Source organism: Psittacula echo (assembly GCF_963264785.1).
Source record: "Psittacula echo genome assembly, chromosome: 6".
In the NCBI taxonomy this organism is placed as follows: Eukaryota; Metazoa; Chordata; class Aves; order Psittaciformes; family Psittacidae; genus Psittacula; species Psittacula echo.
In genome coordinates this window covers 61,497,900-61,521,010 of record NC_137743.1, presented here as the reverse complement: position 1 = coordinate 61,521,010, position 23,111 = coordinate 61,497,900, and the positions used below count along the sequence as shown (strand labels likewise).

At 44.4% G+C, this 23,111-nt stretch overlaps 1 protein-coding gene across 6 annotated transcripts in view; it reads right to left on the bottom strand.

Annotated features, from left to right (window-relative positions):
• Positions 1 to 23,111, bottom strand: part of CAMK2G (calcium/calmodulin dependent protein kinase II gamma) — a 125,106-nt gene that overhangs the window by 63,489 nt on the left and 38,506 nt on the right. For all 6 annotated transcript variants that reach the window (XM_080621455.1, XM_080621451.1, XM_080621450.1 and 3 more), the window contains exon 3: positions 6,580 to 6,639. In XM_080621455.1, the coding sequence (XP_080477581.1) occupies positions 6,580 to 6,639 (60 nt within the window). The remainder of the gene's footprint in view (positions 1 to 6,579; positions 6,640 to 23,111) is intronic.

Genomic DNA, 23,111 nt, shown 5'->3' with positions numbered 1-23,111 from the left:
GCCTTGCTGTATTAACTTGTTTCTCCCCTTACCCAGGACAGTCATGGAACGTTGCCACAGAGACAAGCTCTGTTCAAAAGGCAAGCTGCTGCTTGCACAGTTTCACCAGAGTGCAGCCACCCCTCTGTTCTGCTTGGTGCTCAGGCAGGGGGAACCCCAAAGGAGGCTCTTTCAGTTTCCTCAATGCTATTCTTAAGCAAGGGGGATGTGCAGTGGGGGAATCCTCCTCCAGCACTTGCAGTACCTTTGAGTAGGATGAGTCTGGCCATCATCCCACTATTTTTTTTAAGGGATTGCTTGCATACAGATAAATCTCACAGCTAAATATATGAATAATGGAATACGAATACCTCCTTAGTACAGACCACAGACAGAATAAATTCATCCTCTGGCAAGGAAGAAAAATACAATTGTTACTCAGTTCCCAAACTGAGAGGGATTATGGAGAAACACTTTCCTTAAAACTACAGGAAAAAGTACAGGAATAGGCAGCAGAAAAGGGAGAAAAGAAGAGGTAAATAAACAATAGTTAGTGAAAGAAGTAACTGGGAGAATCAGAATGGGAACTAAAAAGATGGGCTGCCTGGTGTTTTGCAGAGCCTCCTCTCAGCCAGACACACATGGGCACTCACCTAAATCCCTAACAGTGCAGGGATTGTAAAGAATAAATGGGAACTTGCAGCTTGAAGGCTCAGACTTTCCCAGAGGGAAGCACTCTAGCTGATATTCTTTTTGGGGTTTTGGGGTTTTTTTCCCCTATTGGGTTTTTTTTGGTCTGGTTTGGGATTTTTTTTTATTTTTTTTTTTTTTGGGGGGGGGGTTAGGGTGGGGAATAAGGGGCGTAAGCAAGAAGAGAGTGGGTTAAAGACATAAGGCCAAGAACGTCATTGTTTGACCTCAGGAAGCACAACAACTTGCTGTCCTCACAGACAGCCCCATGACACTTCCAAGGAAAAGCTGCTCAGTAACTCAGAAAGCCGTAAAACACAACTCTTGCTACAAGGTCTCTTCTCTCCCCATTTCCCTTTCCCCAAGCCACCCCCTCTCAATGTCAGTTTTACCCAAGAAAAGGAGCATTCCTCCAGCAGAAATAGCAGGGCAGCAGCTTTAAACAGCAGGCCAGGCAGGGGAACATCCTACTTGGAAACCACGGAGTTTACATAGGGCAGCAAGCAGTGGCCAAACCACTGGAGAATCCCCAGCATTTTAACTATTCTTTGCACATAAGATCCTTTCTGTCCCAATTGCAAAGGCAGTCTGGATGTCTGCAGCCAAATGAAAACAAGGAAATCTGCTGTTTACAGCAAAACACAGCCTACACTCTTTTCTTGTTCACTAAGGAAGCAATTCACATCTCTTGTGAAGGAAAAGGTGATAGGAAAACATTCCAAGTTGGCAGCAGGGGGCAAAAAGTGAGGGCCTGCTTATCAAGAGTAGTATCTCAAAATAAGGAATGAGAGAACCTTAAGTTGTAGCTGATACCACTAAGACAACAAATCCAGTATTAGGTCTGCAGACATGATCAATGCACCCAGCTTCCCACCCAGGTTAGTTATGTGGGATTCTCCAGCTGGTTTGCCCACAGAAGCACAGCATCCTTCTTGGTCCTTGCAGCCATTTGCACCTTGTGTGCTCATCATGTAAGGGCACACAAACTGGAGACCTTTTTTTATACACAAAACATCAGAATCACACCCACAAGACAGAGGTATTAGAAAGACACATCACTTGTCAGAGGAAACAGAACTAAACTGGGTCAAAAGAAACTCTTCTACATCACAGGAGATTTCTGTGTATTTTCTCCCCATTTTAAATATGTGGTTTATGCTGAGAGAAGCCAACAGATAGAAGTTAAAATGAACGAATTCAGGTGCAAGTATATTTTGGAGAACAAGTCTGAAGCAGGAAAAACCTGAAAAAGCAATAATTCCAAGAGATGCTGAGGACAGCATTTCACTACTGCTATAAATTCCCTCAAAGAAATTAACTCTGAAGCAGTTCAGCAAAGAATATGAAGGCAGAAAGAAAAATAATCTGGCTCTGGCTCTTTGGCTACTACCAGCCTCTCTTAAAATCTGCACTGAACAAGACTACAGGAAGATACTGCGATTCCCAGCTATGTCACTGCTCTTGGCTGGTAGCAGGAAGCATAGGAAAAAAAATGAATTCCCCACAAGAGAATTCGTATGTAGTGAATGAATTGCAGGACTTAAAAAATCAAATACGTAGACTGACTGAAATTAAATTTACAACTAAGCAGAAGATCAAAAGACCTGTTCCAGTAAGCAAGAGTCAATATTCAACACATTTAAATTTAGCTCTACAACAAACAGAAGGTGAAGGTGAAGTCAGCCATTGCACAAGCTTCAGCAGCACAATCAGGAAAGTGTCTGCAAAGGGTCAGGGCTATAAGTGTGCTTATAGAAACCCACTCTTTCCAGCAGGAACCAAGGGAAAAGCCAGCCATATCATTCTCTTCTACATGCTCCCAAACGCATCCATGTCAAATGCCCACAAGATTTATAGATAAGTGAATCACTAGAACAGTAAGTTGTTCAAGAAGTGGAATTCCCCACAGAGCCATGACTCTTGCCAACTTCTACAGGCATTTTATCTGCTTACAGACAATGGGGTTTTAATGATGTTGCCTTCTGCCTCTCTTTAACACTCCCATATCCTCAGTAATGGGTACATCTCTTGGAGTGAACAAATCAGTGATTGATCTATGTCCAATTCTGCTGTATTTGGTGAGCATGGCTGGCAAATGGTTTCTCTGGACCAGAATGAAAAATACTCTTAAGAGTTGTCAGGAGGAAAAAAAGCCAAGTTGAAAGTTATGGAAAGAAGTCCTTCCTCTACTGAACTGAAGCCTGAAGTGACCAGGTATAATGGCACATTCAAATGAGTGGTTTGCAATGAGAACATGGTATGTACCACGAGTCAGGACTCAGAAAGTGCCTCAAGTCAACCTTCTTCTATCCAAAAACAGACAAAAAAAACAACCCAACAACCTTACTCCACTGTAAGGAGGAGGATTACATGGTAAATCACAGGATTACTCCACTGTGATTACCTTGCCCTTAATGTGCATCCAAAGACAAGCAAAACACCCAGTTACACAGCAATAGCCTATAATTAGGGCTGAGATTTGATGAAGGCATGTTAGAATAACTCAGAAAGCAGTAATTTCACGAAGCAAGCAGCAAGTGGAAATATCACCATTATTTTGTACCTAGAGTAACCCTTATTTTATCAGAGCAGCAGTTTTATGGTCAATGTGTTGCAGTTCAGAATCTGCATAGCAAGATCGACTGACTTGCAGCAAATGGGTAAGAACCACCACAAATACAACAAAAGGTTTATCGCCTTTATGTCTTGTACACAGGCAGGAGAGGAAAGTAGCCCACTCGCGGAGTCCTAACTTCCAATCCTCTACCGTGGACTCACTAGAGGCTGAGGTCACTGTAGAAGAGCAGGACATGCTGTAGTTCAGTTTGCAACAAAAACAGTAGCAAAAAAACTTAGTGGGAAAATTAAAGCAAGTGTAAAATCTGCAGAATTCTTCAGGATTCGTGCAGTGTTACCAGCATAGCTCACACTGAGGCAACACACTGAGTACTCATCATTCAAGAAGAGCGTACAACATCGAACAGCAGTAACCAGGTGATTACTAACTGCTAATATACATTTCAAGGAAAAAGCCTACTGCTATGTCAGAACAACATGTTTCCTTTCTATGACAACATAACAACTCCAAGGAATATGGAAGCAGCAATGCATGCAGCATCTGGACTTCAGCAACGCTTTTGACAGCATCTTATGTGATACTTCCATAATCAATTTAGAAAAAATTGTATATTCAGAACTAGCTTAGATCAGTGTATACAACTTATTGAAAACACATACTCAAAATTGACAAAAGAGTTTGTCCAGAGTCCAACAGTATGCAACACTGTTATTTATTACCTACATGATGCACTATATGGCACAGTTATTAAAGAACATGTTACCGGAGGAAGGGCGTTGGAAACCCTATTACACCATCAGAAGATAAATCAAAACAGTCTTGAGAAATCTTGGGGGCAATCCACAGAGTGGATTTCTTCTTATTTGTTTCATTAAAGACAAATGCAATGTACACCTTGATAGGAAACCTCATCTATACCAGATGCAAAAATTATCTGCTTGCCAGAAGCTCTGCAGAAAGTAGTCTGGAGCAATGATGTGTCAGGAAGCAAACATGCATCAACCATATATTCAAATGGTGTCATAAGTTGACATACAGAACAAGAGTATCTTTGGTAGGACAGCGAAAGCAATTCTCCCCCCTCTAGTCAGCACTGACATGGCCTTAGTTAGAATCTTGTGTCTAGTTTTGGGCATCACACTTTAGAAAGGTATGAAACAACTGGAGAAAGTCCAGGGAAGGAGGAAAGAAAAATAAAAAGGAAATAAAAAAAAGACTGAAGGTCTAGAAAACATGACATATGACAAAAAGATTGAAAGAACTGGGTTTGTTTAGTCTGAAGAAAAAGAAGACTAAAGAGAGACATGATAACAGCCTTCAAATATGTAAAAGATTGTTACAAAGAAAGAAAAACTACTTTCCACATAAACTCTGGATAGAATTAGAAACAACAAGCTAAGATAACAGCAAAGTATGTTTTTCCTAACATCTAACTGACAGGAAAATTAAACATTAGAAAGATTGCCACTAGGGGCTGTGGGAGCATTAAAGTTTTTTAAGAACAAACATGCCTGGAACCAGCCAGGTATAAAATGTTTTCACAGGACTGCTGAATGGACCATGTGACTTATTAAGGTCTTATTCAACACACTTTGATTCTGTGCTGTAGGCATAAAACTCAATTCCTTTATTGCTATTTGTGACCACCCGCTGAGTTTAGAAGGACTTATCTTTAAGGACTCTTTATCTTACAAGAAGAACTGTTCTTTCTAGGAAGACAAGAACTGCTCTGCAGAAAATGCAAGAACCACTGACATTCCTTCAAACTGTCTTTTCCAAACCACGATACAACAGGAGACAAGCCTTACAGATGAGGAACAAGCTCTAGAATTGTCCCAGGAATGTGACATGTTTCTGTTTTCAGTGCGGTTTACTTATGAAAGCAGTTTTCCTCTTGTGCATATGATTTACTCTGTGAGAGGCCTAGCAAGAAAAGTTGTAAGAAATGATAAAAAGGAGAGATGATGGAAGTGAGTGAAGTTAAGGCCAAAATAAAAAGTGACATCACCTACTAAACTAAGTGCAACAAGTCTTATGGGACAAATGAAGCTCAATAACTAACTAATATGTGGTTTAGTCATTCTGCATATTGCCAAGCAATACATTTACCGGCCAATATATTCATCAGCAGCAAACTGCTGTAGAAGGTGACCACTGCTCCCCTCCTCATGCCATACCTCCACAACTACACTCTAATGCAACAAAGCTTTCTCTTGAAAAGCTGCTTCTAAGGTGCTTTGTATTTTGTAAGGTCCCAAGCTTGTGGAAATTGCTTCTTCATCACATACGGAACAGGCTACAAGGGTTTGCTGTAAGGCACCTTTCCTCTCCCAGGTCTTCAGAGGATGGGAGCAAATGCTTACAAAGCTGAAAGTCAGGAGCCCAGACAAATGCCCTTAAGAAGTTATCTACACTGACAGATAGGGTTATGCAAAAGAAAGGCAGTGTAATGCATCACAGGTTTACCAGACAGGGATATTTAACAGTGGTTTGGTTGAAGGTGGCAGTTTGGTATTTTGTAATGTTTTCTTAACTAAATTAACTCAAATTAGACCTCAGCGAGGATCCTAGAGGCTTTGCTGATTTAAAGATCCTAATAAAGAGATTATTAATGGTCCAACTGTTTTGCTCAAAGCAACTTCCAGCAATGTGAAATTTCTCTAGAAAAAAACATAGGACAAACTTCCTTGGTGCTTTGAAAGTAGATAAAATCCATGCCCCCTCCCTAGAGTTCAGTAAGTAATATAGTTTTGGGTTGAAGTTGTGCCTTATTTTGACTTTTCCTACACTTCTAGACAAAACTATTCCTTTACTCCATCACCCTCAATTTTCTTATTTATTTATTTTCTTACCACTGCCAGAATGGGTAATTTGTTTTCTGTCTTCTGTTTTTAGAGCAAGTGGCCACTCTAATAGGAAGAGCTGTCATAGTAGCCCACCCTCCTTTAACTATGGGCATGTTCTGTATACAGCACTTAAATACATCAGAGTGCCAAGAAGAGGAAACGGAAGACAAGTGTGGGGAAAACAAACAACAGCTCACTCCCATTACAGAATGTCAGATGAGCAGATAAGAGTCATGCACCACCCAAGGGGCTGGGACAGCTCTGCATGGGCGAGTGGATGGGAACACAGCACACTTTGGTGAACATCTGGGGCAGGATGCAAAAGAATGGGACAGGGTCACGTGCAGAATTTGTCAAGGAGAGAAACTGAAGCAAGTCTGACGAGTGTTTTGTGAACATTCAGGACAAATCTGCTCTCTCACAGCATGCTAGGTGAGACATTACTCCTCTCTCACCCCCATCCCTCTAAGGCCCAGGGAGGTTTACCAATATTTGGATGCTTCAGAAGTCGGCAGATTCGAGCTTCACGTTCCAGTTTCTGGTGATCTGGAAGAGAGTAAGAAACAAGACGTTAAGCACCACGACTCTGAGCTAAGCTCTTGTTCATATTCTACCCAGAAAGGAACACAGTGACCCAGCGGACATCCAGAAGGCTGGAAATTGTTGGAACATGACTGTCTCCTAAAACCTCACAGCCATTTCAGGCAACGGCAATGCAACCGAGACTGCAGGAGGATCTTCAGTCCTGCTATAGAGTAGCACTAAAGTGTTATTCTCTCCTTGGATTCACAGTAAGTAGAAGCAGAGTCAAACACACCACTCTTCTGTCAGCCTCAAAAATATGCCAGATCACTTCCAGTGACATCCCTTCCAAGACATACCCCCTTATCCAAGGCTGGGAAGGAGTCTCTGAAGAAATAGCCCACATGAAATGGGAAGAGGACCTGCTTTCAACCCAGACAAACACTGGGGAAGAAGGAAACAGTAGGAGTGAGAAATACACAGCTCCTGCTAGTGCACAGCCATTCACATAAAGTAGGGAACTCTGCCAGCTGCAGTGAACTGTAAAGGTAACCATACTTCAGTACTCATGGACAGACTCACTAGTGAAATGCTGATCAAGCACCTTGAGATTTCCAGGCAAGAAGTTGTGCCCAAATGCTAAGTGTGCTTATTCCAGCCCAAAGGCAACATCAGTTCGAGCACAACTGTCATCTGGATTAAAGGCAAAATAATCAAGGAGAGTAAAGAAATGATTTCTCCCCCCTATAAATGTAATGTGCATGAGCGCAAGGAAAGGAGAGGGAGCTAAAGCAACTCTGCTCATCTCAGCCAAGAAGCAAGGGGCCTTCTAGCCACTGAGGTTCAGTCAGGAGATTTTTCACTACAGCAACTATTCAAGTACTGAACTTCCACTACAAAGTCCCCATCCTCTCAAGTGAAATGCTCCCATTGGACAAGCACAGATGAACTGAAAGGATCAAAGGGAGGCAAATCTTTTAGGCAGCCCTGGCAGCTGGTACGCTTTAGATTTTTGGGAATGTAGATGCCTACAAAAAGGCAAGGACTGCCACTCCTGCCCAATCCAGCCATCAAAAGAACATAGTAAGGGTAAGCAGCAGTCCCTGACTGCTCTTGGCATTTCTTCTGTGGCAGATCTTCAGCACAGAGGCTTAAAAACCCACCTTCTCTGTATCCTCTGTGACACACAGTTCTTCTGCACAGGTATAAGTAGGACCCTTGGCTGTTTGGGCTACTCAGCAGAGCACTGCTAGGAATGCAGCATCCTTCAATTTATAGGAAACCCACTACAGACCCACTGCAACACAGCCAGTCTGCACAGCTCTGCCTGAGAACAGCCTGTGCAGCTCCAGGGTCTCTGCACTGTCTTCCCTTCCCTTTGCAAAGGAGCTTTGGGCATCTGTTCTCTTCCCTATGAGTAGAAGACTGAAAGTCAGCCAGATCTCAGCTGAGAACACTTTTCTCTCCCAGTCTGGGAATAGCAGTGCAGGGCACTGCAGGATTTCTGCCTTCTCTCCCACTGCTGAACTGTAGAAAATGTCCCAGTTAATACTTTATAGGGCTGAGATATGCCTACATCCTCGTCTGTTACTGTTCAGGGATGCAGGAAGGTAAATAACTCCTTTCATCTCTCCTTCCTTCTCAGTCCTGGAAATTATTGTTGTTGTTGCATGTATTTTACAGTTCTATGCCAGAAACACTCTCCAATAAAGTAGCAGGCAGCAAGAAACCCTGGAAAGCTTCCACACTCCCAGGTCCTTGGTGCACTGCAAGCACTTTCTCACCTGCATTGCTGGGGGGGGGGGGGTGCCTTGGCTTTTCTTTTAGCAGCACCTCTCTCACAAACCAAGTTTTGCAAAGCACAGTTGCAAGGTAACACTGTGCTGCATACTGTGCACTCAGGCAGATTCTGACAGCAGGGTAACAGTTGAAGGTAAACTAACCACAGCCTGTTTGCATGGCTGGGTCTTGCAAATTCCCCACTAACCCTCCCAGCTCTACTTGGATCTCCTACAGAAGGGGATCCTTCATCCACCTGGACCACACTGCCCTCGTGCGCAGTTACACTTGCTAAGAATCTGTTCCCAAGTACAAGGACATGGGGAAGCAGACAGCAAAAACAGCTGAGCAAAGGGGGAAGGAGAGGTAAGAGCTCACCACGTGCTGCTCAGCCACCGAGTCCTGACAGCCAGGACAGACAGCTGATAGGAGCAAGGCTCAAACAAAATGACATAACCATCAAAATGCCATGGGAGATGTAAATCAGGAGCAATTGCTCCCCTGAAATCCTACACCATGGTGCAGAGGGAGGGGAGCGGGCAGGACAGCTAGTGATCATGGGCAGCAGCCACACCAGAACTTGTGACAAGAGGTCATCACCCCACACTCCAGCCCTCCAGCACCACACAGCCTGGCCAGAGACCAGAGGAGGAGTACAGCGCTCTGGTCACAAGGTACAGGAAACTATTTCTGGTCAGGGTGAAAGCATACCACACTCTTCTGTCTCCAGGGCAACAAAACAGGCCAACTCAAGCACAACTCGAAGAGTGAAAGCACACTCCAGCCTGGGAGCACCAGCCTGCAGCAGCCAGCCACCACAACTGAGAGCAGCAAAAGGTCAGGCTGGGCGGGTTTCCTGAGGCAGGTCCTGGAAGAACACAGATCCTGTTCCTGCAGGATCAACCGTCCCATTGCAGGCGGCACCAGAACAGCCTAATCTGTGACTTCAGAAGAGCCTCCCCACCTCAGCTCCAAAGAGAGATCCTTTCTAATCTCTCTTCATCACCTAGTGGCCTTTGGCATAATGTAGGCATTTGACTCATTCCAGGGATCAGTGGCAGAGCCAATTCGGTACTTGTGGGGAACAACCTGGTACCTAAATGCATAAGGAAAAAACATGGAGCTGCATTTTTTCTACCTCTCTTCAGTCTAACAATGATTATTCTCAGTAGGAGAGAGAAATAAAACAAGATTCTGTTGAGTCCAGCAGAGCAAAGGCTGCGCTTTAACACATCTCTTACATGGACTGGGTCTCACTGAACCTTAAAAAGCCAAAGTGTTCTTATCAGCATTAGAATAATGATGAAAAGATGACATGGGTTCAGATCCCTGCCATACCACGAGCTTGCAAAACAAGTAATTTCTCCTCTCTCTGCCCAAAAGATCAAACTTATTTCTGCAAGCCATATGTGGAGTGAAGGTGTTTATCCTTACTGCACAGTGGAAGTACACCTTGTAGCTAACAGAAACACAGTACCACATCTGACCTATCTTACAGGATCCCAGCCCTGGGACATTAGGCCTATTTCCCACCTTTCACAAACTATGAAATTCAATCAGCAATTTTCATAATTTGCCTAAAACACAGCACATCCTTCAGAAAACATAAGGGTTCACATTCAAGACTTCAAGTGATAAATAAAGCCATTCACCCACAGAAACTACTCCTAATGTTAGCTATCCTTCCTGTTAAAATTTAGCAGTGCTGTTCCAAGTCTGAATTCATCTACCTCCTGCTTCCAAATATTGGATTTCATTAAGCTCTTTTCCTGCTATGTTACAGAGCTGTCTAGCCCTGAACAATAGCTGATGCTTAAAACTTAAGTACAGGATATGACAAACACTCATCTAATATTCATTTACCGTTTTCCAGAAAAAAAAAAATAAAAAAAAAAAATAAAAAGATTCTTGCTATTTGGGCAACTCTATCTACAGTCTGAAGCAATGAGTATCTACGTGGACAGAGATGTGCAATATTTAGCAAAATTTAAAGTGTAAATGCTTCAGAAGATGGTGCTTAAAAACTGCAGAGGAAAACTTCATATTTTGTACACAAACTAAAGTGTAAATACGTATTTCTCTGTATTAGTCCTTTATATGAGATGATTTTTGCATCTTGGTTCAGCATGTGAGACTATGTTTAACTCAAGTACTTTTAACATTATTGCTCTGCAAATACTGTGCTGACTGTCATTCTAGTAACATTAATACCAGGTCTCTTCAGAGTATACCTGCTAAAACTGCCTGTTCAGAGAACTGGGATTTCTTCTCAGTTGTGTTTTGATTTGCCTAGGGATTTACTTTGATAGAAAACCAAGGATGATTGTTTTAGCATCCTGTGTGAGAGTTAAGGACCTGCTTCATTTTTGACAAACACGTAGTCCATTCACTGGGATGGGAATGCTTGTGCACAATGGATGGACAGAAGTAGCTGTACACAATAACATCACAGCTATAAGAATCTCTAACTGAGCAGGTTAAAACAAAAATAACCTTGTCTGAGTACAGAAGACAGCAGACCAAACCCATGATAGTCTGGCCTATATGTCCTAAATGCATCAAACTTCAGCAGATAAACAGGATAAAATGATGTAAAAAGTGTACCCAACAAATAAAACCCAACATGCACACAGCTTTACTTCACAAAAATCTGGCTGTCTCCAGCAGAGAGGGGAATATAATTAGTTCTATATTAATGTGCATTTCTTACTCTTTTGTAAGAAAATCCTTTCATTGCCTGGCTACTTCAGTCTGTTACCCAAGGATGCAGTGGCAGAGATTGATGAATAACATAAGACCCGGCTTCTGGGCTCCATTCTTCTCCAAGGAATCAGTTCCTGGGTTTTTATTCTAGCCACACTCCCATGACTTCTTCACAGAAAGTTTTTCTTCACCAGGTCTTTCTCCTGCAAGGGTACCCAAGGCCTGGAGAAGAACATTTTCAGGCATACGGACAGGACACAGGACATCTATAAATCCCAGCAGTCTAGAGCTGTCAAGTGAGAATATTTACATAACCAAAAAAACAAGATGAAGAAAAAGGTCACTGTTGCCTGCTCAGCCTGTTAGGAAGCTGTGCTGGGGAGAAGGAGCTGCCAGGGAAGCACAGGGAAATCTGTCTGTGTGGAGCCGAGGTACACTTGCAAAAGACAGAGTCTGGAGCAAGACACCTGCAATAGACCCGAAAAGAAGATCAGTCCCAAGCAAACAGGGCAAGGGCTGAACTTCAGCAGGGAGCAGAAGATGGTGAGGTGTCAGGTGCTGACACTGCCACCCTGCACAGCACGGAACCCTCCAGCTTCAGACAGAGCTATGATGCCCTGACTGACTCCTGCTCCCGAGAGAGACACGGGGAGGGTTCTGTTTCAGCTGCAGCAGCTGCCATGCAGACACGCTTTCCAGCCAGGGTCTGGCCACAGGATCCTCAAAGGACCAGTGACCAGGGAGGTTGAAAGAGATGTGGCTTTTGCTCCCCATCCTCTCCACCTGCCCAAGGAACACTGACATTCATTGCTCTAGGAACGAATGTCAGTCAAACTACATCTATTCCAGATGGTTCCTTCACCTGGCAAGCAGGAGAGAGCATTAAAAACTAATTGAAAGAACAGACAGAACAGTTATTGAAATAAAAGTAACCGAGGTTTATCAGTGAAAGTCATTAATTTCACACTTACCAGAAAACAGGTGGGAAAAGTTAATTCTACCATAGCTTCTACAACAAGCATTACAAATACAGCACTGTATCATAGCAGTTCAACATGCAACAGAGCACACCCACTGCAGCATTTACTGGCTTACTTTACCAAATTGCAGCTATACTGAGGTCCTGTGGCTAAAGCCTACTCTTTATTTAGTACACCTGCCTTAGGAGAGAAAATAAAAAAGGGGACGGAGAGTGACTTTCAGCAGTCTAAAAGTTTAGGCACCCCAATGGAAGGCAGATTTTTTCCTAAATGCAGTAAAAAGCAGCAGCAACAAAACTAACGGTTGTGAATCATCTCTGTTTGATGAGAAGATGTGTCATGAAGAAAGAAAACAACCCTTGCTCCTCCCCTTACCAATACATAATCTTCCTGCTCTCAGCTGGAATATACAATCCAGTGCTCAATAATACACTCCACCTGTTTTCATCCTGCACTAGGACCATGCTCTATTGTTACTGTTAAAGGAGGCTTGAAGCTATCATTCCTATGGGAACACATTCTAGATTACATTTCTGAGAATGGGAAGAGTCCGGAAGAGGAATCAAACCCAAAGCAATAAATTCAGTTTGATTGCTGTCATCATGCCAATTCCGGGAGATAGTCAATTGGTGCCAGCTGCTAAGATATCATTTCAGTTTCTTCAAGACAGAAATTGAATTTGCATCAAATACATTTTGTTGTGTGTGAGACCAGTCTGAGCCTTCAGGTTCCTCCATGTTCTTCTTTGCTTGTTTAAATTTAAACTTCCTCTCCGAGACATTCCCAGCAGAAGAGAGCTAGCTCCCTCATCCCACACTTCAACCCACAGACCTTCCCCCATATTCTCTTATTTTTCCAACAAGACCATGCTACAGAACAGCTGAGATCTCTCAGCATTTGCAATAGGGTAGCACAGGACAGTATGCCATGCCACACCACCACTTTAAACATGAGTACTAGCAAGTCTCAGATCACCACTATTTCCCCTGTTGCAGAAGTTATCCTAGGCATTAAGAACGACCAGAGGCTCCTGTAGATTCAGTATATCCTTTCTGACAAGAGCTAGCAGCAGATACCTAAAGAAAAATATGAAGAAAATAGGCATATAATGACAGTTCCCAAACACTCTTCCTCCCTCCAGCTATTCGCAGCTCAGGACTGACGCTTCCATTTCAGTGTTTCTGCACTGGCATTTCAAAGACCAGCCAAAATGAATAAATCTGTAACAGCACACTAACCACAGCGCAGGTGACATCTCTGAAAGCCAAAGTCTGTTTCCCAGTCTCCCAGTGCAGAATGACCCCAGTGACACAATGTCCCAAGCACAACAGCAGATGCACCCATCCCCTACCACCACCACCAGCATCTCTGGTGCAGCAACTGTGCAAGAGCCAGTCACCAAGCGGAAGGAAGACATAGCTGGAGTGAGCAAGCAAAGATGAAAGAGTGAAGCTCCAGTTTTCTCACCCAGTGAAAGCTAGAGAAACAAGACAGTGGTGAAATCCTCACCACTTGCCTTCAGCTGTTGACAAAGTCGGAGGTTCACGTGCCAATAGGACACAAAAATACAAGACTTCTTTCAAGAAATGCCAGCAGGCATACTTTCTGACAAAGCCCTTCCTCTAGTAAAACCACTAATATTATTACCTTGGAACAGCCTTTTCCCATGCTTTCACAACCTTCCAGGAACAAACAACTCCACGTGTTAAAATATAATACTACCCTACATACATACACACATGGATCTTAAAGACAGCCAGACAGCTCACAGACTCGTAACAAGCTGTGTTTCCACATGCCAGTGTTTGTGAACCCCTTGGTATTACTGTACTGCAAAACCAAAACAAACAATATAAAAGGAATGAACTACATGAACTTAACAACAGTTTTTTGTTCAAGTATTGTAGAAATTAGACTATCAACACCACAGTGTACAAGTCAAGGCTGCTTACATAGTTATATTTTTGTCTCTGACAAGTACTCTGAAGAGTAGGCTAGGGAAATTGTATTCTCGTTTCATTACCTTATACTTACTTTGCAGAGATAATCTAACTGGAGACAGATATGAACAACAGTGACAAAAGGAAAGAAAGTATTAATACCTAAAGGGGATGGATCTTTTTATAAAAGTCACAGTGTGCACCTCTGCCATTACAGTTTCTACACTCAGTGTTGTGCAAAACTGCTTTTTATTTCCAGAAGTGTATTTTTCAGTTTATCAGGTGTATCTGGTAAGGGAAGGAGAATTCCTGTCCTCTTGTTTTCAGCAGGAATGCACAGCCTGAGCATTGCCTATTGTGCACAGTATAAGGCAAAACAACCCAGTGTGCACATTAAGAGGAAGGGGGGAGCTTGGGCTCTCACAGACACCAGCAGCTTTCCAGGAACTTCAGGAGTCAAAGGAGGTCAAATTACTGAATCAGCTCAGGCTCACAGCTATAGGTGAGAGTCATCTTGGTCACAGTTAGCAATGTGAACATGAAACACATGGGAGTTAAGTGTGCTCAAGCTGGACACGCTGTCCCTTGCCTACAAAGGCACAGATAAAGTCAGATTGGGTGTTTTCTCTCTCTCAGAGAATTCCCACCTTAGGTTCTTCCCTACAGCAGATCCCATAGTTTTACCAATGCCAGCACTGCAAAGCAACATGGAATTTGAATGCATGTGCATGCACCAGTATACAGAAAGGGAAGGAGCAAGCACCCCAGCCATCCACTATGTAGGCATAGTCTTTGGCTTCACATCGGAGATCAACTCAGAATCTGGACAAGAGACCTTCTCTGAGCTTGTTACAGCACTTAGAGCAGAATATTGTCAACTCCTTGATAAGACATCCCTCCACAGCATCCGCTGCCCCTCCCCACAAGCTGACCCATCCTTCCCCACAAGCCACAGGCTCCCAGAAACCCGGTTCTTCAGGCTGTTTCAAAAGCTGTTCCCAGTCTTATTCAGCCAAAAGCAATAGGCCAAGTTGAGCACAGTGGATTCAGCCTGAAGCCTTGGTGTCAGTGCAGCTAGTGAAAAATGAGCCAGCACCATGACTTGCAGTCATTAGGAGGGTGGAGGATAGGTGTCTACAGAACAACTGACACAGGCCAAAGCATCATTCAGGCCTCAGTCAAACTCTTCAGTAAGCTTTGACATGACACAGGTCAACCCTCACGTACAAGCCCGGTCTACGTCTCCTCTCAGGGCATACCAGTTCCTCTTGCTGGCAAGAGGAATGTCTCGTCATCTCCCTGGTCATCCTTCCCACACTGCCAGTGGGATATACAAGACCTCTGCCAACTCCACTTTATTCTGTGTCTGCTTCTCCCACCAACTAATACTTCCATTACGAAAAACCAGTGAAGAATTTCCAAGAGCCTCTGATCCGAATTTCATTCCCCCTCTTTCTTCCTGCTACAGCTATCAGCTTATTTTGTGCCACTGTGATAGAGGCAAGTCACAGAGGGAACATCCCTTCCGGGTTTGGCGGTAAATAGGTGCAAAGGAAACGTTTCGCCACTGAGGTTACCTTCCAAACTGTGTTCTGTGTTAAAGTCTACAGCCACAGAAGTCAGTAACTACAGTCTGCTGCAATAATCAAGAATCCTACCAACTGGCCATTAAAACTATCCACCAATTCACCAGCTCCACCTGTTTCACTGAGTACTGCAAAGAGTGCAATTTCTTGCTTCTACAAGACTTCTCCCTTGCTCAGGGTGGGATGAAACACAAGGAAAACCAGCACTGCAGTGGGAGGTACTAGGAACCATTCCTGCAGCAGCGCATTGTAGCTCCCCTCTGAAGTAACGTATCCTCCAGTTGACAACAACAAAAACACAGGCACCTTCCTCCTCACCTGAAGCAAAGGAGAACACAGACCACGAACATCAACAGGCAGATATAAGCACAGCAAAGGGCAGGAATTCTTTTATCTCGTTTTACCTGCTGTGGCCAGGAGGCATTAACTGCACCGACCACAGTCCTGACACAGGAAGAAATGTGGCGTAATTGCACTCCTCCAGGAATGGTGAAACTGCCGTGCCGTCCAGCCTCGTGAGCCATTTGCTTAAAGGCCTCCACCAGGCTTGTGACGAGCCTAACACTGGCTTAGTGTAATTTCGACAGCTTAAAGAGCACCTGAATCCCAGGGAAAGGAAGAACTGTGGGATACAAACACAACTAGCAAAAGGAATGATTCAGAAGATGCTGAGCTCCACAGCTTGACTGGTCAAACAACTTCCCCCTCTTGCACTAAGCCAGAGCAAAAATCAGCACAGCCCTCTGTCACAGTCACTTCAGACCCTGTATCCTGTACAAAGACTTACCTTCAGTTCAGTTACTTGCCTAGCCTAACTCCCCAGACACAGCCTCGCATCCCACCTGCATCAGAGCCCTCCCTTTCCTCCCCTCTGCCCCGCATGCAGCACCTCCCTCCTCCTTCCCCTGGTAGGGCTGTGGTTCATCACATTCCCCCCCACTTTGCCTCCTGCAGCTTGCACTTTCATCTGCAGCCCCACATCCTGCAGCACACATTCCCCCAAACCCTCGTCCCACAGCACGATGTCCCCCCAGCTTCCTGCAACTCGGCAGGGAGACATCCCTCCCTTCTCCTGCACACAGGGAGCCCCAGCCCAGCCCTCCCATCCCTGATTTCCCATCTGCAATGGCACCATTTATTTTTTTAACTGCATTTTACAAGTAAATCACGTGCTCAGCTGCTAGTTTGGGTGCAGAGCCAAGAAACACTCCAGCGCATGGGGGAAGGGAGATGATGTAGGTTTTGTTTCATGTGACCAGCTTACCAGCAACTTCACTGAGACCAAGAGCATAATCTCCCCACGGCCCCCCTTCATTACCAACCCCTTCCCCCAGCCACTCTCACAGCAGAGATGCAGAGCCCACACACAAGGGGAGAGGCTGGCATCTCATGTGACTACAGCAACCTTGGAGTCAGTGGAGAGGTGACACCAGCCTTGCACCCCAGCCAATTGTCTGAAGACTTATGTGCGAGGAGCTGATCTTCCCTGTAAAACAGCAACGGGGTGTGGAAAATGGTGGTGGTAAAACCAAACCCAGTACAGTACTAAAGAAAGGTAGGGCAGAGGAGAAGAGCATGCCCTGCTGCTCCACAGGTAGTGTAGTGTTCCTCAAGAGAGCCCCAAGAAATGCTGCCTTCCCAATAACATCTGATGTCCTGACATGGCAACTCACGAGTCCATCCGCATCTCTGAGCACTTGGTCTGGGGTAGCGTTACAGACAGCACGCTGCAGTCTCCCATGCAGAGAAATGCAGAAGCTGTGGGTTAGGGTTTGCAGAGGCAGGAGGCTGCAGTTACAGTGCTAACTTACACACACACCACACATGTAACTACATTAGTTTTGGTTGGAAAGTTGGCGGGGAGAGGAGTGTTTCGGATCTAAGAGGCTGGCTGTAGCACATGTGTTTAAACAGCATCCCAATGGACTTTCACAGAGAAGGGACAAGTGAGTTCTGAAACACACAGCCTACATTTTAGAGGGGTTCCACACACTTTCTGCAGTGAGGTGGGCAGGACAGCATGCACAGCACTGTCTCAGCTCACACACAGCTGTGCAAGAACATTTTTCTTAGGTGTGCTTTGCAGAGCTCTCTTCAGCTGTCCCCAGACCCGCAGGCCATGAGCATAGACTTTGGGAAAATACACATTCCAGCAAATTGCTGGAGAAGACAGATACTTAAAAGAGGGGGGAGGGAAGAGAATGATGTTAGAAAACAAACCCCATAGAAGAACAACTACTTCCATAGTATCTTTTGTCAGAGAATCTCTAGGCTCCTAAAAAACATTTGCTAAGCAGCCTGAAAACCTCTGAAGCACAAGAGGGGTTTTTCCCCATCTTTAAAGAGACGGAAGAGAAAAGCAGAGGCACTGAAACCAGAGACCACATCAGTGACAAACCTGTGAACAAACTTAGATTTTCGGAATTTGGACCTCTCACTACCATGGTTTTTACCCTTCTGCAGAAAAAGACATGAAGATGCAAACACGGCAGTTCAAATCAAATGGGTTTTGAGTAGTCTCTGGAAGCAAAAACTGACGGGGCAACATTAGCACCGCTGAGATACCTCTGAGATCTCTCACTCTAGGAAGCATGAAATCACACCTCCATGCCATACTAGTACCTAATGGATTTTTATTTTAAGGTTCAGTGTTCAGAAATTAAGAAAATAAAAACTAAGGTTTTAAAACACAGCATTTAGCTTGTGTGGATGGAAATGCCACCCAACAAAGCCTGCACTGCGCTTGACAAGAGCACAGCCTGAAAACAGCTTTCTTTACATTGAAGCTCCAGATCCCGCCTCTCTGGTGAGCACAACAGCTTGAAAGTAGTCACCTTGTCCCATCACCATGCCTGCTTTCAGACTGCCAGGGAATGAGGCACTTGATTTGCATCTTTTCCAAAAAAGCAGCTGTTGTGCTACAGTTTTGATTTATTCTCCGGGTATGCTTATTTCTTGTTTTGATGAATGTTTAATACTCCTGGCTAAATCAGTTTAGATCCCGTTTGCCTGGGGGCATTTAATGCTGCTACATTACTGTAATACTAATTTTAAGGCCATCTACAGCATTTTTTTCTCCCCACAAGTCTTTTTGCTATTGTTCGGATCTAAATTATGTGGTGCATTTTGGCACTGAATTCCACAGCACCATACCAAGATGACAGACACCAAATCTCCAGAGATGGCCAAATTCACTGATCAACAGACAACATACCCAGAGCAGCAACCCTCACTGATTAAGTCCACCCCATGTACTGATCAACAAAGATTGAGGACAAGGGGTTGAACCTGTAGCTCTCATGTTATCTCAAAGCATGCACATCTGCAAATTGCTGCCTTCCCAAGGAAAAAATGAAAGGGGAAAAGGAAGTGTCTCACAAGGAGAAAGAGAATGCAGTGAAAAAGTTATTAAAGCACTAACACCAATATTTACAAAGCAACTTTCTCTGTTGAGGTTGGGTTTTTATGGGGTGGCAGTTAAGCAGTCAAGCCAACGTGTCTTAAGAATAAACCCTCCTTTTTTATTACAGAACACACAAGTGAGGAGTAGTGGCAGAGAGAGCTTCTCCCACACCACTCACCAGACAGCCTCAGCTCTGACCTAAAAGGAGCACTTCTGCCCTACAAACATTACTCTGACACACACAAATTGAATTTAAAACTAAAAAGGTGGCAACCAGGCTGCAGCACCCCCTGTTAAAAGAGGCTCCCCAACAGCCACCATTTCTAGCAGACAGCACAGGGAAAAAAAGATCTTATGCTTCCTTTTTGTGTCATCTCTGGTCAGCTGGTCCAGCCAGATGAGACTTGGGAGCCTGCTCATCCTATCACCAAAACTGTTATCTCCATTTCAAGGTGAATGCTAGCAAAAGTGACCCCTGCCCCTTCCTCAGGCTCTGTCCTCTTCTTCATTTCTCTCAAGCGGCATATCTACATACTGCAGTCCTTCAGCACGGCAGGCAGAGGACAACTTCAGATGTCTGATTAAGCTATTCAGTGAAGATATTGCTGCAGCCCCAGCATAGAAATACATCTCACCAGAAAGCTGGGGAACATGGGGAAGTAGAAGTACAGCCTTTAATCTGTGCTCTAGAACTGGTCTCTGCAGCAAAAAGAGTTTCCAGGTCCTGTGACCCAGCAGAGGAGGGGGCAGTGGCAGGGGAAGGGGCACTGCTCAAGGCTTAGGGACAGCATGTCTCCCAAGCTGCTTATATCCAACACAACCAGGATCTGAAGCGACAGCAGCCAGCAGGCAGGAAGGCCTAGAAAGCATGTCCTCCAGGCCCTAGTAAATGCAAGCGTAACTGCTTCTGAAAGGAAAACATTAATGGCAGTTCTAGCCAGGAACACAGATACGGACAAAGATGACTAAAGAATTGTTCAGAGGGAAGCCAAAGCCACAGAAAAAGGTATGGAGCATGGGAAGGACACAGCACCTACCAAGAGCAGCAGCACAGGGAAAATGGGATCATGCAAGAAGAGAAAGTCCAGCTCAGAAATAAGACTTGCTGGCCTTGGTGAAAGGGAGTAAAGGACAGCATAGTGGCCGCCCAAGGCAGGCTGTTCTCATTCATGGGCCATAACCCTCAGCAGCAGCCTGGAGCATTATTAACCATGTCACCCAGAAAGTGAGCCTGGTAACCTCTGACAAGTTTACCAGCTGTTGTGATCACAACAAAACTAATCAGTTTTCCATTTTACATTTATTTAAAGACCTTCCTGTACTTTACACTGTTCCCACATTCGCTCTTCCATCATGCCATGAAATGTGTTTCTCTCTTCAGCTGGAGCAAAGCCACCAGGCCCTCTAGTCACAACAGCCAAGGTGGCGCCTGGAGAGGGCACTCAGCCTAACAACATTAGCCACCATCTAAAAGTGACCACGCTGTTGGCTGATCAGCTTAGGAAGTTTCTCCCTCCAGCCCATCTGCTTGTTCTCACCTCCTCAGCCAAGTCCAGTGCCAGATCAGCTGTTTGGGTGGCAGCCCTATGAGCAGACAAGGAGAAGAGAGGCAGAAAAGGCAATTTTAAGTCTTCTCTGGAGTCAGCTGAGCTTCCAAGGCAGTTGATAAAATTAATAACCTTAAGAGAAACTGCCCACTGCAAACAGCAACCAAATAAAGCTGCTAGTTCCCAAATGGCTGATGACCAAGCCACAGCTGTGGCGGGGGGGAGGAGAGGGGGACAGCGCGCATGAATCCTTGAGTGAGTCACTTGCTCCCTGCATCCTGCTGGCCTAGATAAATGCTGCTGCCAGGCCACGGTGGGTGCTGCAAACCAACCCTTAAGCCCACAGCATCCCTGCTGCTCATCTCCTGGCAGGCACAGAGCCTGTGCTGAACAACACATGTGCACGTGTGCAAGCACAATGGCCATTAGGTCTCTGAGGTTTACATACAGCTTCAGTGGACTTTCCTGTCTCTTCTTATCCTAGCTCTTCTTTCAGAAGTATCCCCTCAAGAGCTGGGATCTAAGCAGGTGAGGATGCAATATAAAGCTCCCTTTTTAAATGAGGAAAAGATTGAAAAAATGTGAAAGCAAATAGATACTAAAATAAATATAGTGATAACACTGTGTAGATAGGAAATTGCTTCTTGTCCCTTTACTGGCATTAGCTGGTTTATACTGCTGACTGCTTTCTTGTACCATCCAAGCAACAAGTTCTGATAGATCACATCAGGACTGCCTTACCTCAATGATGAAGTTTAGAAGACAGCAGGCATCAGAGTTAAGAACAAATCATATAAAGTTTAAATCACGTTTGTAAGGTCTCCCCTAAATATGCAACAAGGCCAGGGAACTGGTTTAGAACAGACACTCCGGCTTGTTAGATCTCTATCACACAAAATAAAGCTTCAAATGCTGTAATACTGACACACCACAACTGCATATCCTAGAGAAAAGTCACTCAGTGTTTTAAGAATGGAGGGTTTTAAGCAAGTCCTGTAATACCTAATCCAATTCCTATGGAACACTACTAAAGTTTTAACTATCCTCACCCACTGAGTTTGTGACATTACTTTCCCCCAGTTTTATAACTGTACAAACATGCCAGAAGGAATGGGGAGAGAAAAGGAAAAGAACCTTGATGGAACAGAGAGTCTCCATTTTCCTCATCTGCAGTGTTGGCGTCCATGCTGGATGCTGAGGATTTCAGCAACAGAAGTTGGCTAGCTGAAATTCAAACTAAGAAGAAAGGGTGAGGCCACAAACTCTTTCAGGCTGATGATACTAAATTTTGCAATTTATAAATTCTATTTTCTATGTCACATGAGTCAAAAACTTCCTCCAAAATTCTTGGTTGTGAAATGACAAAACACACAGGACCCTGGGTAAAACATAGCTGTTCTCACAGTTATAACTGCCTGAGATAGTGCTGGCTTCTCCTCCAAACCATTCTCATAACCAGTGCAGGGAATACAAAGAAATAGAAACCCAGCTTCTCCTCTGCCTAATCCATCTATTCTTTTGGCCTGAAGACACTTCACAGTGTTTTTTCCACTCCTTACCAAAAAGCCCAATAATTTAAGATGCAACTGCAAAGCTTCCTTATCTCTATTTTTTAAGACACAAGATGAGAGAATTACAGTGTTGTCACACACGGCTAAAAGCACAGAAGAGACAGCAGCACAAGGCAATAAGCACATGCTGCATAAGACCCTTTATGCTTGGTCTCAACCAAGAGTGTGGCAACAGCAAACCCTATCAAGTACGTGTACATGCAATAGCTTCGTAAAGAGTCACTGATATAACCACATATTGAGGAAAGGTCAACAACTTAAACAACTGGTGCAGACTTTCTGCAGCCCCCTAGACAGGCAGGATTGCTTGAATGCTTTGATGCCAGGTTTCCCTGAGGGAACTGCAGCCAAAACAAGCATATCTGAACTCTTTTACTGCAATACTAACAAGTGAAGAGGAAAGAGATGATCGTTTATGCAGCCTTCAGACCAACATAGCTCACACTGAGAGCCAGAGCAAGAGAATGAGAGAAACAGAGAGGTCAAGACATGAAGTGCTGCCTACCCTACCCTAAGAGAGACAAAGCAAATTGATGATGCTGGTCATGAGAGTACTCTGTCCAGTCTCCAACTGGGTACTGCAGCCCACTGATTCTCCTGAAGCACCCAATGCTGCTACCCCTTCCAAGCGACCATCTGGCTAATAATGCCCACATAACAAAAACCAGGCCAGCCTAAGACACGATGTGTTAATGAGACCTCTAAAGTCTCCTGAAAATGCGAAGATATCCCACCTTAAAAAGGCCTGTCTCCCACCCAGCTCTGGGAAAGGTATCTTAAAACACATCAATCCCTGCTGTAAAAGAAGAGTGGTCCAGGGACTAAATGAACTATGGAGAGCCAGAGGAAAACAGCTTCCCATTCTACTGTGCTCCACAATATCACATAGAAACACAGCAATGGACAAATCAACCAGTGGACCTGGAGACCTGGGAAGACTTTTTTACTTCCTTCTCTCAGTCAACTTGGTCCATTCAATACCACTTT